The sequence below is a fragment of the Notamacropus eugenii genome, chromosome 3 (genome assembly GCF_028372415.1).
Source record: "Notamacropus eugenii isolate mMacEug1 chromosome 3, mMacEug1.pri_v2, whole genome shotgun sequence".
Classification (NCBI taxonomy): Eukaryota; Metazoa; Chordata; class Mammalia; order Diprotodontia; family Macropodidae; genus Notamacropus; species Notamacropus eugenii.
Window position 1 is genome coordinate 342,982,259 of NC_092874.1, and position 18,293 is coordinate 343,000,551.

The 18,293-nt window shown below is 35.9% G+C and overlaps 1 protein-coding gene across 4 annotated transcripts in view; it reads left to right on the forward strand.

Moving 5' to 3' along the window:
• Positions 1-222: 222 nt before the first annotated feature.
• Positions 223-18,293, forward strand: part of PRR16 (proline rich 16) — a 368,540-nt gene continuing 350,469 nt past the window's right edge. For 3 of the 4 annotated variants that reach the window (XR_011964416.1, XR_011964415.1, XR_011964417.1), the window contains exon 1: positions 311-564. Coding sequence is in view for 1 of the 4 variants with exons in the window: in XM_072597145.1 (XP_072453246.1) it covers positions 406-564 (159 nt within the window). In the remaining 3 variants the exon portion in view is untranslated. Of the gene's footprint in view, positions 565-18,293 lie in introns of all 4 variants that reach the window. The other variant, XM_072597145.1, reaches the window with a different exon arrangement.

Sequence of the window (18,293 nt, forward strand, 5' to 3'; positions counted from 1 at the left end):
AAACAGCAGCACACACTACTGTTGTGGGAAAGAGATCCAGGCGGTATGCACTGCCCCTTCCTTTCCCCCCTGGGCTCTCCGTGCTTCTTCCCGTGTGTGCCTGCGTGAGGCAAAGAGGGAGTGCGTGTGCAAGAGTGGTGTGTGGGGCAGGCAGGCGCAGGCGCGCTGTTCGCCAGTCTGCAGCCCGGGCGCTCTCAGTGCAGTTTCTCTGGGAGTTGATGGCAGCACCACAGTGCGGCCGCCTGGCAGAGAGCGAGGAGCAGAGAGCCGCTGTTCAGGAAGAGCCAAACATGTTGGGGAAGCAGCGCGGTTGCGGCTACGGAGCCAGAGACCGGGGCACACAGCTTCCGCTCGGCCAACTGTCCTGACCTGCCTCCACTGCCCACCTGCCCCAGCCCCCAAAGTATGTCAGCCAAGTCCAAGGGGACCACCTCCTCCACCTCTCCGACCGAGGGGCCACCGGCAGCCTCCAAAACCAAGGTGAAGGAGCAGATCAAGATAATCGTAGAGGATTTGGAATTAGTCCTGGGGGATCTGAAGGACGTGGCCAAGGAACTTAAAGAGGTGAGAGGCGACAGGGTGGAGAGGGAGTGCTGCGTTTCCCGTTCTTCTGAGTATCGGGGGCACCCAATTTCACTGGGAACTGGCAGATTTCTAAACTCCTGGGAAACAACTAAGAAGCCTCCCGCAGACATACTTTGCTCGCTCCAGCACCTTCTGGGGAGACTTGTTTCACTTTTTTTTTTTTTTTTTTTATCCTGAAGAGATCAACTAGTGTTTCTATGAACCGATGGATGGAGGTGTGCGAGTGCTTGTGTGTGGAGAGGAGTGGGTGGGGGGTTGGGTTAGCCTTGGAAAAGAAATAATCAGCGGGACTAGAGAGGGTTTACGATGTTCGTTTTCTTTCCGCCTTCTCGGTCATCCGATCCTTTTTTTAATTTGGAAAGTCCGCTCGCTCAGTGCTGGAGGATGAGCTGCTCCTGGACACGCGGATTAAGCGCATTTGGCTAGGGTTGGCTAGGTCGGTATAGGGACAGCTCATTTTCCCCGGGTCTGGTGAAGCCTCGGCCATAAGGAAGGAGGCAGTTGTTGGGACAGAGGAATCCCAGCCCTCTGTATTTGAAAGGGGTCTCGATCAGTTCTTGAAGCATACTCCTCGTCCACACCTCTTTACTTCCCTCGCTACCTTCACTCAGTCTCTCCCTGTCGATTCTTTACATTCATGCTGGGATATGAGTGTGTGTGTGTGTGTGTGTGTGTGTGTGTGTTTACGCACCGTTCTTGTAACCTTGGTACTCGCTTCTTGAAGTGGAGTAGCACTGGTCTATTGCCTGTTCACCGGTTTTATTTGATCTTTATGGGAAGGCATGGAGAATGCCTTTAGGTCTGAGACAGCCGAACTCATCCTAGCTTGGAGATGGAGGAGTGTGCAGAGTTACAGAAGAACTGGGCGGGGCGGTGCCGGGTGACCGCCTCCGCTAGAGGGGCTTGGTTTGGCTGGTTTGGAGCAGAGACCTGGTATGGCTCTGCCACTGCTGCCACTATACTCTTCCTAATTGGCGCCTCCGGCTTCCTTCTTAGAGAGAGGACTCTGATCATAGGGTTGGCTGAGAGCTAAAATGATAAGCTAAAAAGGTGACGGTGGTGGGAGGCAGCTACCAAATGCGGGTTATCTCTGATATTTAATCTCTATTAGGGAAACCAAAGAGGTGAAATTTGTGACTGATTTTTGGCATCTGGCCTCTAAAGGTTACCCCACACCCCAGCAAATACACACACACACACACACACACACACACACACACTCACACACACTTCTTTCCTCGACTTGGGTAATAGCCAAAACAAAGATTTCCTCCCTCTACACCTCTCCCCGCTTCCCGCAAGTCTGTTAAAACATCACATTCATCGACGTGGTTCAATTTGCCAGTAGCAAGTGTCAGTTCCTGTAGGTTAATCTTCAGACAGAAATGTAATTACCATGATTTTTCCCCCCAGTGGCAAATGCTGTTCTAGCTGAAAGAATAAAACTTGTCCGTTTTTCCTCATATTACTAGCTGACATATGGTTAGGTTTTAGGTTGAAATTTTATGTCTAAAAATGCTGTTCATTCTTTTGTTTTCCTTTTATTTGACAACTATCATAGCCTACTTTTTTGTGTATGAAGCACATTTATTTTTTAATTAAAATTCGAACACATTCTTTTCATTACCCTTCTATTTAATGGAATAAACATTTGCTGTTACAATGTTGTTGAAGATCTGGGAAAGCTGCAGTGACAATATGTGGTTTTGCTGTCTTCCAAAGAGTAAGATGGAAATAAGAGAAACAGTCAATCATAATTCCACATGTCTTTTCAGTTGTACACAATCCTTTACTTTCCATATTTTACACAGCCTACCTTTCGTTTAACAATCCCCACATATTATTTTCTTCATATGTGAATGATTGCTTCTAAGTCAATTGGAGTCTAGATGCCTAGCAAAGTTTTAACCATCTTATGGTTCTTTAAAAAACCTATTAGAGTCTTGTGTTACATAAATACATATGTATGTATGTATGTATGTATATTTCTATGTATGTAAATCAGACTCTCCATTTCTAATGAGCTAACTGTCTTAGCAGCCTTGGGATCAAGAGTCATCATTTATAGGAGTCACTTTATTAAACTAAGATTGCTGATTAAAATTGAAAAGCTGGTGGTCTGAAGGATAAACAATTTGACATAATGATTTCTTCATAAGCAACTTAGCCTAGAATAAAGATATAAAGAAATATATAGGGAGTATAAAAAAAACAGTGATCAAATGTTATATCTATGAAAATATAATCTAATAATACAATATTAAGGAAATGAAAGAAAGGCAAGTAAGCATAGATGCTTTCATTGGTCACCAGCATCCCCTCCCCCTTGGAGGATGGTTAATGATACAACATGTATCAGATGCTGAAACTTTGAATGCTAGACTAAACACAGTAATTCAATGTTTATGTTCCAAACAGTACAGTCATGTACATGTTAAACTGTATATTGTAACTTTTTAGAACATTGGTATTTTTTGTTAAATATAACATGAACTGTCACTATTTTGAGAACATTTATGGAGCATGTTTGCCCTATGACATCTTGCAGTTGTCCAACATCTATATTTATAAGTTAGGCTACACATGCTACTGAGCATTGCCTTAAATTTATTTTTGATAGGGTGCCGGGAAACTTCCTAAATTATAGTACTACTATATTAGGCATATAGAGTGTGAAAAAAAACCCTAAATATTGCTATAATCATTCATAAACATTCACAAGAAATATCCTAGAATATTGTATTTTTCTCTACCCTGTTTGTGTTTTCATTGATGAAGGGAGCTCCTATAGATATGCAGTTTCAGAATTTATGGTCTTAGTTGCCCGGTGCGTTGCCAAGTTGTAACTTGCCTGTGGTCACACTGACACTATATTTCAGATGATAAATTTGAACGCAGGTCTTCTTATCTCTGACACAAGTTCTAAATCCACTGTATTAAGCTGCTTTTCCAGTTTATAATTAGTATATATTAAATATAGACTGTCACATTTGGACTTTGAATTCCTGCATCATTAGTGACATGTTTTGAAACAGAAGATGTTTTGATAGGGATTAGTAAATAGTTCTTACAAAGAACAGGATTTTTTTAATGGTCATGAATGGATCATTGTGTCAGTTGCCATATGGTATTTGTTTTTCTTTTCCATTGAGTTTACTTTAATTAAAATATAATATCATTTTAAAAACTATTCTGCTTTTTATCACAATTTAAGCCTTCTGCTATGATCAAGGAACTGAAGTTTTGCTTGAATTTTCTCTCAGTTACATCATCAGTGTGATATAATCTTGTTGTCTTAAGTTTTCTAAATAAACTGATTTTCCTCAAGTCATCAAGAACATCCAGGTAACATAGTACACCATGTTTATCACTCCTTTCTTAAATGACTAACAACTAACCCCAGACTTAAGGTAGCTATCATAGGTGTGATTTATAATTGAATTCAGTATCCTTTTCAGATCTCAGGAATGAGATCCCAGATTCAGCTCTGGGAATGATTGGAAATTTTCTATGTTTTAGAATTTTATTTTGAGGAATGAAAGGATTATAAGAAAGTCTCAATCTTTCTGGTACCCTCCAAATATGCTTGTCTTACTAAAACAACAATTTATTACATAAATTCAGGGAGGTTAAATAATATTTCTCCAAACAAGATAACTAAACCCTGAAAAATCCTGATATTATGATATTAGTTTATAAGATTCTCTAGGACCTATCATGTAACAAGAGAACTCTGTGTTTAGCAATCTCTTGATAATTCTGTTCTTAGGAAGAGGAAATAGGAATAAGAGTGCAAAAGTGAAAGATTAAGAAGTTCTTATTGAGTTCTGCTATAATATATCTGAGTAGGGGGGTTGAAAGAAAAAAATGTAAGACATGGACTTAAATTATATTCAATGTGAGAATAAAAGACTGACACCAAACAATGTCAAATAATGCAAGCAAATAAATTACTGCTAGAGAGAGAATGGGCTCTAGAGGGCTATCAGTGAGTATTCAGGGAAACTTTCTACAAGAAAGAAGGATTTTAGTTGAGCCTTAGAGGATGGTTCACATTTGGATTGCCATAGGGGAGCAATAGAAAATAGCTCATCCGAGTAGTGTTTTTTCTACATGTCTGAAGTTGAAAATAGATGTGAAACTCCAGAGTATTTTGGGCAAATATAACCCATTAACTTGTAGCAGGTGTAGGATAATCCATTTCCACTGAGAAATATGTGAGGAGGAGCTTTTTCTAAATATTGGTTCCTTAAAAATAGTGTTCGAGCAGTCTGACATAAGCCATTTGCAGCTTATATGTCCTTCTCTAGGAGTCATAAAGCAGAGAAATCTGCCCTCCTGGTTGCCTGAATGGTATAATGAGAACTTTGATAATACGACTGTTTGGACTGAATCTTGGTGTTCATTTGGCACAGGTGCTCCTATTGCTTACTTGATGAACATGAAAACCTGGCATTAATCTACTTAATGGTCTTCCTTTAACAACAAATATTTTATTTCTATGTAGTCATTTCCAGAATCATATATTCTAGTATTTCTCCTTATTATTTTGGGTAAGAAAATTATCACAAGAGGAATCTAAGTCTAAGAAACTTTGATGTTATTCATGAGCCATAAATAAATAAATAAATAAAACTGGCCTGGGTTTTCAAAGTTTTCCTCTAATCCTTACTGTTACAAAACTGGTTGGCAGGTGAATGTGTTATACACTGGGATTAGCTTTGAAAGATGCTATCTATTTTTTTTACTATTTTTTTATTTGACATCTATGGAGGACAATCCTTATGTTCACTATGAAATGTTATAATTTTTAAAAACGTTAATAAATCTGAATGTATTCCTTTTTGTTAGGTATTTCTTAAGAGCTTGAAGTCCTAGGGAGATACAGAGATAAGAATGATGATGTTGGGAAGAAAAAAACGACAACACTTTAATTTTTATAAACCACTTTATCTACAAGTGCCTTCCCTTATGGAGTTTCCAATCATGATAGTACCTTTCTCTTTTATACTGCATTATTTGAAACTGTAATTAAAACTGTACAATTAAACAATAGTTACAAGGCTATTTTGGAAAACAACAACAACAAAATTCATTTAAATTGTATGTACTCTGTATATTGACTGATAAAGCATTTAAAGGGAAAAAAAAAACTTCCTTGTATTATTCCATTTTTACTCTGAAAAATATCATTTTTGGTGTGTGACCAGTTCATGGGAAAATATTTGTAGCCCTGGATTTTTATACTCCAAGATCAAGCTAGCTTCTGTTTTTGAGCTCTAAGAAAAAAATGTAGATGGCATAGTGTGGTGGAAAGACCATTAGAGAGAACTAGAGTCACCCGGTATTTTTCACAGCTTTGGTTATAATACAATTATTGACCTTCTGTAAATGAAAACCTTCGAGTCTTAGTTTATTCATTTGTAAAACGAACAATTTGTATGAAACTATCTTTAAAGTCTCTTCCAATTAAAATCTTCCAATTTTATGTGAATCTGGTAGCATACTGCTGGCAAGAGAAGATCATGGTCATATATAGATTACATATGCCACAATGAGGATTCAGAGTAGGATGTTATTGGAGGAATACATAACTATCACATTAAAATATTGACTATATTTTAATATTTTTACATTTTACAAAAGATGTCAAGTTTATGTTTTTATTAACTATCCTATATCTCTTCATCGTAGTCATTTTGAACATTCTTCTCTTTCAACATTATATTATCTTCATTCTCATCTACTCCCTTTGAAAACTTTTTTTTTCTCCCAAAGCAACTGCAGAGAGATGCAGGTGACATTATTAACAGTGCAATTAAAATCTAGGAGATGCTTTCTTTTTTTACCTTCACCTCCTGACTTCCCTGGCTTCCTTTCAACTCAACTTAAATCCCACCTGCTATAAAAGGTCTTTCTTGGTGGCTGCAACCCTTCCCTCCCCTCCCATCCTCTGCCATGTCTTTCCTCTGAGATTATCTCACATTTACACTTAATATATCTTGTATTCCTAGGGTCAAGCAGTATTATGTACTCTCTATCAAAAACACAAATAAATATCTGTTACCTTGAATTGAAGTTAGCACAGTTAATAACTGCTGTTGTAAAATTATTTAGTAACTGACAGATAAATATGTTGATTAAGCACAGCAGTGATTCATAAAATCCCTTATTAAGAAAGAGCAGGGCCTAGTGCTTTTCATTAGAAAGCCACTGAAGGCTTTTTTTTTTGAGTTCTCATTGAGTATGTAAGACTTGGAATATGGCATTGGGAATGACAGTTTGTATTCAGGAATTTGAAGAGCTGCTCTGTGGAAGAGGGGTTTGATTTTTTCTGTTTGACCAAGGAAGGCAGAAAAAGGAACAATGAGTAGAAACTGTAAAGAACTAAATTCAGAACCATGGAAAGAAAACTATCTGACACTCACAGCTATTCAAATATTCAACGGGCTACCTCAAGTGAAAATGAGTTTGTGATCACTTAAGGCCATCAATCAATGTCTTGAAATTCCATTTATTGCTGTTTTGTAGCTGGAACTTTGTTCCAGTAAACATCAGACTAGATGATTTCTGAGATACCTTCCAATTTTGAAATTCTAGAACAGTGTATGATATTGACTCAACACCTAATTTTTTTGTTGTTTAACACAGAATTTTGGAAGATAAGTATAATATATGTCAATTTGGACCAAAGTGATAGAAACTTTTTTCTTATTCTGATAAAGATTTTTTTTACTAGTTGGCTTTTGTTTCTTTTTTTGGAATTTCTTAATAATTGTCATTCATTTGGAGTTTTATAACATTTAGTTTGGAAAATCCTATAAGATTAATACATTTTAGTTAACTACTATGAACATATATATGCATATATGTCGCATTCATAATAATAATCAAAATATCTACTTATGTAGTACCTACTATGGCACTATGCTAAGCGCTTTATAATCATGATCTCATTTGACACTCACAACAACCCTGCCTGAATATAGATACTATTATTGTTCCAGTTCTACAAATGAGGATACTGAGGCAAACAGAGTTTATGTGACTTTCCCAGGGTCATGCAAAGTGTCTGATGTTACATTTGAACTCAAGTCTATCACTATAAGCTTGATATTCTATCCTCTGTACCGACCAACCACCTAGTTGTGTTAGACAAAATGAATTTCAGAAAGTATTCTGTAAAACATTGTCACACCTTTTTAATTGTAGAACAGACTTTGATATGTTATCAAATGCCAATTGCAATTTTCCTTTTCCCCCTTAGTGCACACAGCAATATAACTACTAAATGTGAGATGTGTTATTCGAATTAAAAAGAAAAAGAAAGAAATGTGTTAGTAGCCCTTCATGCCCTTTAGAGCACAGTGGGTTATTGTTTCAGTGTCAGGATTGTTTTGTTTTGTTTTTTGAAATGTGTTTGGAGTATGGTCTTTAAACACATCCTGCCCCTCATAACACATTTAGATTATTCATAGAACCAGTTTGAAGTACTTATTTCAAAATTCAGGTAGCAATAAAAATACTATAAAGACTTTAAAGCATTATTGAAGTAATACATAATAAAATCATTGAATTGTTTTCATGGTTACTGGAATTATATTTCTTTTCAACCACGTTGCTTTCAATGCATAGCATTCCACCTATGTAAAGAAATGAGGGAAATAGAATTTTTTTAACCTTATATAATGACAACATAATATGCTATCTACTTAATTTTAGTATAATGTTACCATCTATCTACCTATTTGCGTATCTATCTAGACATCTATCTATATTATACTCTTTGTAAACAGTATTTACCCCTTTTGCAGAAAACTAAAATTTTTAGGCTTCAATGTTAAAATGAATCCTCTATCAGTTTATTAGTTTAATTAATCAATAAGCATCTATTAAGTACCTACTATAAGCCAGGCACAGGGATTACAAATACAAAACTGATAGTCTCTACCTTACAAGAAAGTACATTCTACTGGATCACATGAAAATTGTACCTCACAAATAATACTTATTGCCTCCCAAACAGAGGTCAAATTTCAATATTTGGCTTCAAAGTCCTGCAAACTGACTTTAACAAACCACTCCAGCCTTATCTAACACATATGCTTTTAGCCAAACTGCACTGGCCATTCCATGAACATGTTGTTCATTGACTCTCTTCCATGACTTTATTCATACCATCCCTATGACAGAAATGGCCTCCCATTCTCATCTCCCACTTGGCAAAATTTTGGTTCAAATACCACTAATAGAAATTAGATAGACTTTGCCCTGACTTCCAATTGCTAAACTCTACTGACCGCTAGTTAGTTTGAGGTAATTCTAATTTAAAGGACTGAAGAATATAAAGCAAGCCTCTGAGGCATTATCATCTCCCCTTCCCTTCTCATCCCCCATCAATTATTCTAGGCAGGAGACTTATTGTACAGTAAGGAATACAGTATAGTGACTCATACAGTGGAGATGCTGAGTTCTGGGTGGATCTAACCCAGATGAACAAGATATTGTGATGGCAACCAAATTAGAATCTTTTGCTGTTTTTGTTTTACCACAAGCTCCTCTGATTGAATAATGTGATTAAAGAAGACATCTTCCCATATATTGATAGGCCTGCCCATTGAGGGAAGCTTGATTAGGGGGGCTGTTTTGTAGGAGGGTCCCAGGTATCTTTTGTTTTTTCTGTTGTGGCACTGGGTCAGAAGATTATGCCCTCTGAGTCTGAAAAATGTATAAATACTCTGAGGGTGAGGTTTTACTTTGGGACTCAGTTATTGTATGAAGATCTGAGTGCCAGATGAGAGTCTGGGAAGGCCCTAAGCAGCCCCCCAGCTTTGAACACCCAGATATTGGTGCTTCCCTTTCTGGTAAAGATATATGTATGTTAATGGTCAGGCAGTTTGGAAGTGCTGTCTGTTGATTATTGATTTCTCTGAAATTTTGATTTTGATTTTCTCTGATACCTGTGCTTGATTAAAGTGATTGTTAATCCCTCAAAAGCTGCCTTTCCTTTTGGAAGCAGGTCAAAGAACCTGTGGTAGCAGGGCCCCCCTGTGAATGCTTACTGATTCAGATATCTAGTTCTGATCTCACACCCGGTACTACTAAGGCCCAGAAGCTATGAGTTTATTTGACCACATGTGCACCTCACTTCCATTGTGCTCTTAAATTTATTCCCACTCTTCCCCAAGATATTTATTTGTGGAAGAGAGAATGCCAGTATTGTGGTGGGAAATTTTTTTTTATCAACTGTATTAACTCTGTCATCTTTGTGAATTCCTTTATTAAAAGTTAATTGTGTCTATTCACTGATCATTAACAGGAAGCATGCTGGTACTGATAGAAGATAATGAACTACAGTTTTAAAAAGGTGACCCCAAATGCCACTACTTTGGTTGCTAAAGTATCAACTATCCTATGGATACCCAGTCCAATAATATCAGTTCTAATTAGGGAAATAGAGCCACTGTGTGGGCATATCCAATATATATTGGATTTCCATGTACATTTTCAGGGAATCACTGAAGAGGATATTCATTTAGGAGAATCTTCTTTATGGATACCCTAGTAAGGATTCACTGGAGAAGAATTAGTAGTTTTTCTTTATTTGTTTTTGACTGGTAATTAGGCAGTATTTCTTGTAGTGTGTTTATAAGATAGAAGTCTTTTTTATATAATTTTGACATAGTTGGACATTTATATACTGAGATTTCTTGTATTGGTACCCATTATTGGTGTAGAAGCTAATATCAGTGCTATGAATTGTTTGCATCTTTAAAGTCTTGGTTTTTATCTGTTTACTTAAAGCACAATCTGGGAGCTCATAAATGTTTCCTTCATCCTTCTTCCTCTTCTTCCTCCTCTCTTGTCTTTTCTTCCTTCTTACTTTTCTCCCTCACTCTTATTTTTAATAAAATATAGATGGAAGCCTAGGTATTTATGACTTCTTCAGTTTTCTGAGCTAGTAGTTTTAGCAAATAATACAAAATTTTTGCTGAAATAGTTTTATCCTAGGAAGGATATAGGATAATTTGGGGTAAAGTTTGATTTTCATTGAGTGGTTGTTTTGCTTTGGTTTAATATTGCTATACATATACACACATATATTTAGGTGGGCTTTAATAATTAGAAATTATCTCCTCCAAAGTTTGTGCCCTGTTCCCTCCAAAAAGTAATCTGATATTCATGTTTACTTAAAGAGCAATTTCTTTATTTACTTTTATTTTCCATTATATGAGCCAAATTAAGTAATGAAATTTCATGTTATAAAGCGTGGAATTATTTCTAGAATATGAGGACTGAGCTTAATGACTACTCTTTAATTGTAAAGATTTGCAATTTTTAAATTCTTTGCTTTTCTGAGAACTTTCTTGAGAAATTGCTATGCTGATTCATTCTATAAGCATTTATTGAGCATCACCTGGATGAGGAGGAAGTGGAGGAAGAAGAGGCATAATTTTTATGCTAACTGATATAGCACTTCAGTAGACTTGGGGTCATGAAATATACTCAAAATCCTACCTGTAAGTGTAGTATTGCCTCTAGAATCATTTCATTAACTATACTCCACTGCTCACTGGTTGTTGTCCCCAAAGGATAGCCAACTACTAGTATATACATACATACACACATATATACATTCATATATACATGCATATACACATATACATACACTACACATATATGTGTGTGTGTGTGTGTGTGTGTGTGTGTGAAGCTTGAGTTGAAATTACATCAACTATAATTCAGAGTGAATTGTCTCACTTTCAAGTAAAGGTTGGTTAAAGCCAGGTTGTTTCTCCAGTAATGACCACATGTAAATATTAGTAAGGACCCCAAAGAAGACTCAAGATTGCAATATAGGAAAAAAGAGGGTTGAGCATAGCAATTTCAGTCCTTTAAAAAAAAATTTATGGAGTTCTCGTGAAGTTATTCTTAGGTGTGATTCTCTGCTTGTCTGTGAGTATCAGTGACTTTCTAGAATCCATGACTGGCCTGTTATTCTTCTAGGGTTTTGCCTATTGAAATGGACTTTATTCTGGGGATCACACAGATACACTCACACACACACACATACATACATACATATATATTTATAAGTATGCAATTCCACAAACAAATCTGTGCCATTCTTTTGTCTTCTGCTTGAACCTAGAGAAGATATTACCAGCTTTATCAGGGTTGGCTTTTTGTCTAGTTAGGGTGCACAGCTGCCCCCTTTCAAACTCTGCAGTTATTCCCATGCCCAATAGGTTGCTTACTTGGGCATATTCATCTCATCATTTTTTTTGCTTTTTCACTTCCCAAAATCTCTAACTACTAAAACCAGCTCTGGAGGATTCTGATACTGACTAATGCCAGTAGTGGGACCTTTGATGGAAAATCAATACCTCTCCATTTCACACGGTCACCTGGATACTTAGTTTTTTATGTAAACATTTACCTAACATCAAGAAAGTTTAAAAAAAGAGAGAGAAAAAAAGAAACACCATGTGTTCAATGACATATGGCAATTGGGTGGGCCAATGTGATCTTCTGCCTACCCCTTTTCTTGGCAGCTTTCAAAAGTCCTGCCTCACTCATTGTAAAGGAGAAGAGAATAAGGGACCACTAAGGTCATCCTATTTGTATGTGTATTTTTTTAGGCTCGGTACCTTATCATTTATTCATGATTTGAGCTCTATAACTGATTAGGAGATTTTTCATCTTTTCACAGTAATGGCCCTCTGTCATGCATGATTGGCTGGCTTGCTAGGGCAGCTAGGTAACACAGTGTATAGAGTATTAGGTCTGTAAGGAAGATCTGAGTTCAAATCTGGTCTCAGACACCTACTAGTTGTTCATCTCTGGGAAAGCCAGTTAACCCTTATTTGCCTGAGCTCCTCATCTATAAAATGGAGACACATTGGAGAATGAAATGTCAAAACACTTCAGTATCTTTGCCAGAAAAACCTCTTGGAAGTCATCACATAGAGTTGGACACAACTGAACAACTACATAATGATGACACAAAGGATTAGAAACATTCCAGTCAAAATGTTGGGCTTGAAAATAGACAGTTAGTTTATGCAAATGCTCTATATAACTCAACAGGACAAGTTAATCAGAACATGCTCTAAGGAACAGGCCATCATTGACAAGTCCTTTATTATACAAGAAATCAGTAATCAACTCTTAAACTTACTAACATGAGTGATTCAAGCAACCATTTTAAGCCTCAGTTTCCTCATTGGAAAAGCAGAGATAATAATTTTCTACCTACTCCCCAGAATCGTTGTTAGAAAAAGCATTTTTTCTTTGTATTAGCATATATATAAATGCTATATTATTATACAAAACATTATACATAGAAATCTGATATTTTGAAAATAGAGATTGTATAAAAGCAGAAGACTTGCATCAAAATAATTATGGTCTGATGCATAATATGGTAATTATCATGTCAAAGTAACATAAAAAGTAATTCAGGTAATATGGTATGGTTCACTGGAAAGTTTACTGTCTTCTCAGGGGACCTCAGATTATCCACTTCTGCTACTTACTACTATTGTGAACTTGAATACATTACTTATTATCTCTGGACCTTATTTTTCTTATCAACAAAATAATAAAATTGTATTATATGACCTTTTCTAGCTCTGAATCTATCATCCTAACTGCACTGTCAAATTTCAATGCATTCCTCATGATTTGACAAGATTTCTAAGTTTTTGTTTAGTAAAGCATTTAGGAACTTAATGCTACATCATTTTGGGGGATATAAGAGCCAGCCTTGAAAATAGAATATTCTGATTCTAAATTTAAACTACCCCTCCTCCCCCTGATCAATGATTGGGTAGACAAGAAGAAATGGAATTATTCAATGCTACTTCAATGAAAGAAGGTTCATGTAATATATCAGAAGAGTTTTTGTAAGAAAATTCAGAATAAATGCAAAAGATTCAATGTGAGCCATCTGTCTTCTTACTGAAATGTGCTAAAAATGAATCATTCTTTTTGCACATGGTTGTTCATGAAGTTCTTACTCTTTTCTGTATTTGACTTCTTATATTTCATTTTAACTAATAGTATCTGGAAAATCAAGGCTTATTTAATTTAATGCATTAAGTATATTCAATATATTTAAAATATATTATTTACTTTAAAGCTTATTAGTTGATTTAGTTACATATTCTATTAAATATAATTATTTTTCTGACTTTAATGTTCTAACATTCCTCATGAACAGCACCTCTGAAAGCATCACAGGTGGCTGTTTGTTTCATGGTTACACCTTGATAACTTCTGAATCATTCCTTCAAATGAAGGGTAAAATACAGACATATTGAGCACCTTGAACTCTCTTCTATTTCCCTCCTTCCTGTTCTTTTTTCCTAGTGTTTTTTATAGTACTTTATTTTCCCTAGTTACATACAAAAGCAGTTTCTAACATTCATTTTAAAAGCTTGAGTTCCAAATTCTCTCACTTCCTCCCTCCCCATCTATGCTCTCATTGAGAATGCAAGCAAATTGATGTAGCTTAAATATGTGTGATCATACAAAACATATATAGCAGTCATGTTGTAAAAGAAAACACAGACAAAAAAACCCTCAAGAAAATTAAAGTTAATAAAAACAACTAAGTTTCAATCTGTATTCAGATACCATCAGTTCTTTCTCTGGGGTTGAATTGTAGTTTTCATCATAATTCCTTCAGAATTGTCTTGGATCAGAATTGTATTACTGAGAATGTAATGTAATGTAATGTAAATTTGAAGCTGATCATCTTACAATATTGTTGTTACTTTTTACACAGTGTATTTCACTTTGCATCAGCCCATACAAGTCTTTCCAGGATTTTCTGAAAACATCCTGCTCATTTCTTATAGTACAATAGTATCCCTTCACAATCACATACCACAACTTGTTCAGTCATTCCGCAACTGATGAGCATCCCCTCAATTTCTAATTTTTTGCCCCCAGAAAAGAGCTGCTATAATATTTCTCTGCATATATATCCTTTTCCCTTTTATTTTTTATCTCTTTTGGGATGCAGATCTAGCAGTGGTATTGCTTGGTCAAAGGGAATGCATGGTTTTTTAGATCTTTGGACATAGTTCCAAATTTTTCTCCAGAATGGTTGGAGTTCACAGTTCACAGTTCAAAGTTTATAACTCCACTGAAAGTATATTAATGTCTCATTTTTCCCACATCCCCTCCAACATTTTTCATTTGTCATTTTTCATTTCTGTCCTATTACTCAGTCTAAGAAGTAAGTATGAAGTAGTGCCTCAGAATTGTTTTAGAGCATTTTTTTTCATATGACTGTAGGTGACTTTGATTGCTTCAACTGAAAACTTCTCATGTCTTTTGATTATTTATCAATTGGGGAATGGCTCTTATATTTTATAAATTTAATTCAGCTCTCTATGTTTGAGAAATGAGGGCTTTATCAGAGAAACTTGTTTTCAAATGTTTTTTTCACAGTTACTATTACCACCTCCATTTCCGTTCGTCCTATAACCTCTATTTATTCTATTTCTTTTCACCCTATCCCTCCTCAAAAGTATTGTTTTGGACTGACTTACCTCTAATTTGTCCTTCCTTTTATCATCTCCCCACCACCACTTTTCTTATATCCTTTTCTTCCTATTTTCTTGCAGGGTAAGCTAGATCTCTATACCCAATCAAGTGTGTATGGCATTCCCTCTTTGAGGCAGTTCTGATGAAAGTAAGCTTTACTAACTGCCCCTTATCTCCCCCATCTTCACTTCCACTGTAACAGATTTTTTTTTACATGAGATAATTTACCCTATTCTACCTCTCACTTTTTCTTCCTCCCAGTACCTTTCTCCCTCTCACCACTTAATTTTATTTTTTAGGTAACATCCCTCCATATTCAACTCACATCTATGTCCTCTTTATATATACTCTTTTTAATTGCCATAATAATGAGAAAGTTCTTATAATTTACAAATATCATCTTTCCATGTGAGAATGTTAACAGTTTAACTCTCAAATCCCTTATCATTTCCCTTTCCTGTTTGCCTTTTTATACTGCTCTTAAGTCTTGTATTGGGAAGTCAAATTTTCTATTCAGCTCTGGTCTTTTCATCAAGAATACTTGAACATCCTTTACATCATTGAATATCCATTTTGTCCCGTAAGGATTATACTCATTTTTGCTGAGTAGGTGATTCTTGGTTGTTATCCTAGATCCTTTGCTCTCCTGAATTTATTCCAAGCCTCTGACCCTATAATGTAGTAACTACTAAATAGATGTTCTTCTAACTGTGGCTGCACAATACTTGTTTTTTTTTTCTGACTGCTGGTAGTATTTTTTCCTTGACCTGGGATCTTTGGAATTTGGCTATAATATGCCTTGGAGTTTTCATTTTGGGAACGCTTTCACTAGATGATGAGTGGATTCTTTCCATTTCTATTTTACAGAAGGTGAAGGTACAGAAAGATTTAGAATATCTGGGCAGTTTTCCTTCACAGTTTCTTCAAAGATGACGTCTAGGCTCTTTTTTTATCATGATATTTTAGGAGTATTAAAAATTTTTAAATGATCTCTCCAGGATCAATTTTTCTTCTCCATTGTTTTTCCAATGAGATATTTCACATTTTCTTCTATTTTTTCATATTTTCAATTTTGTTTTATTGTTTCTTGATTTTCATGAAGTCAGTAACTTCCAGTTGTTCAACTCTATATTTTAAGGAATTATTTGTCTTCAGTGAGCTTTTGAACCTCATTTTTACATTTGATCAATTTTATTTTTTTGGAAAATTTATTTTTTCTTTTGTAAATTTTTGTACCTTTTTTCCATTTGCTCGATTCTGCTTCTCAAGGCATTGCCATTTGGTCTATTCTGTTTTTTAAGGTGCTATTTTCTCCACTATTTTTTAGTGTCTCCTTTAACAATCTCTTGACTCTTTTTTCATGACAGTCTTGCATCACTCGTATTTCTCTTCTCATTTTTTCCTCTTCCTCTTTTACTTGATTTTCAAAATCCTTTTTCTGCTCTTATATGTCTTGAATCCATTCATATTTTTCTTGGAGGCTTTAGATGTAGGAGTTTTGACTTTTTAATTTTCTTCTGAGTGTGTGTTTTAATCTTCTTTTTCACCATAGTAGCTTTTCATTATTGGAATTTTTCCTGTTCTTTGCTCATTTCCACAGCTTATTTCTTGACTTGTAAAAGTCTCTTTGGTAAAATGAGATATAATTCCAGGGTGATGGGTATACTGCTGCAGCCTAAGGTGTTTTATGCAGGTCTTTTCAGAGATACTTCTAGGGACCTGTAAGTTTCAGTTCTTCTAAGATGTTGGATCTCAGGAGAAGCATGTTTACTACTCTCCTGGCCTTTGCTCTGGTCTACAAGTGACCACAAGCATTCTTTTCTGCCTGGGAACTTTGACAAGGGTTCCCACTCCACTGTGGCCACAAACTCATGTGTGTTAGTGCTTCCCCTAGCCCTACAACTGCCACCCAGGACTATGAACTGGCTTCAAGTATGGGCAGAGCAACAAAGTCCTGCCTCAGTGCAAGCAAAGAGACCCTGTAATCACCTCCTAACTAGATGTTCAACTCCCTTATAAATTGTGGACTAAGAACTCTAGAAGCAGCTATTGTCACTGCTGATTCAATGGCTCCCAAGATGTACTTCTGCTTTTTGGAAGCCAGGACTGTGCTGGTTCAACCTGTTTGGACTGTACTCTATTCTCACCCAGGTGCAACAGACCTTTCTTGATGAACTTCTAATTTGTCTTTGGTTGGAAAATTGTTGCACCCCATCACTTTCTGGGTTCTTCCACTCGGAGAATTGTTTGTGGCAGTATTTAAAGATTTTCAGAGGGTTTTGGGGGAGACTTTAGACGACTTGCTACCTTTTCTACTACATCTTGGCTCTGCCTCTAAGGGCTACTTATGATCTAAGATAGAGGAGTCTGCAAAGAATATTAATGACTTGAGAAAGGGGAAAATGTACTTGGGGAAGATTCTAAGTAGAAGTAGAACATTTGATCTAGGTCTTAAAGGATGGTCATGATTCCAAAAGATAGAAATGAAATATGTGTACAGAAAGAACATTCTGATCATAGCAAATAGTACAAACAAAAACACAGAGACCGTATAGCACAGGACATTTGCCAGGGATGATGAATAGTTTATTTTGGTTGGAAAATAGCATTCTGAAAAAGAAGTAGTTGGAGTCAGGGTTAGAAAGGTATACTAATACCTTCATAAGAAGCATCTTGAATGCTAGGCTAAGAAGTTTAAACATGATTAGGTGGTCATCAGTAATTTTTTGAAGGATGTTGAGGTGATGACATTTTAAAGCATTTCTAAGTTAGATAAGTAAGATTTCATGACTTGAGAGTGTAAAAAGAAAATGAAGTCAAAATAAATTTGGGGCTTTTCAAAATAAAACTCTGGGAACTTATATTTAAAAAATTAAATACAAAGGGTAGAAATGAGGGAAGTTATATAAAGAGAAATATAAAAAAAATAGCAAGATCTTCAAGGAGTAGAAAATCTAAAGCCTAATAAGAAAAAGTTGTACCATGTACTTCTTTATCTAGGGTAAAAAAGATCATGCAAAAAACAGTACTACCAAAAGATATATGAGGATAATTGGCACAGAAACAAGGTAGAATTAGCTAGATCCTGTTTTCTTGTTTTTTTTGCCCTAGGACTAGAAGAAACATCTTAAGAATAAGTAGTAAAGAAC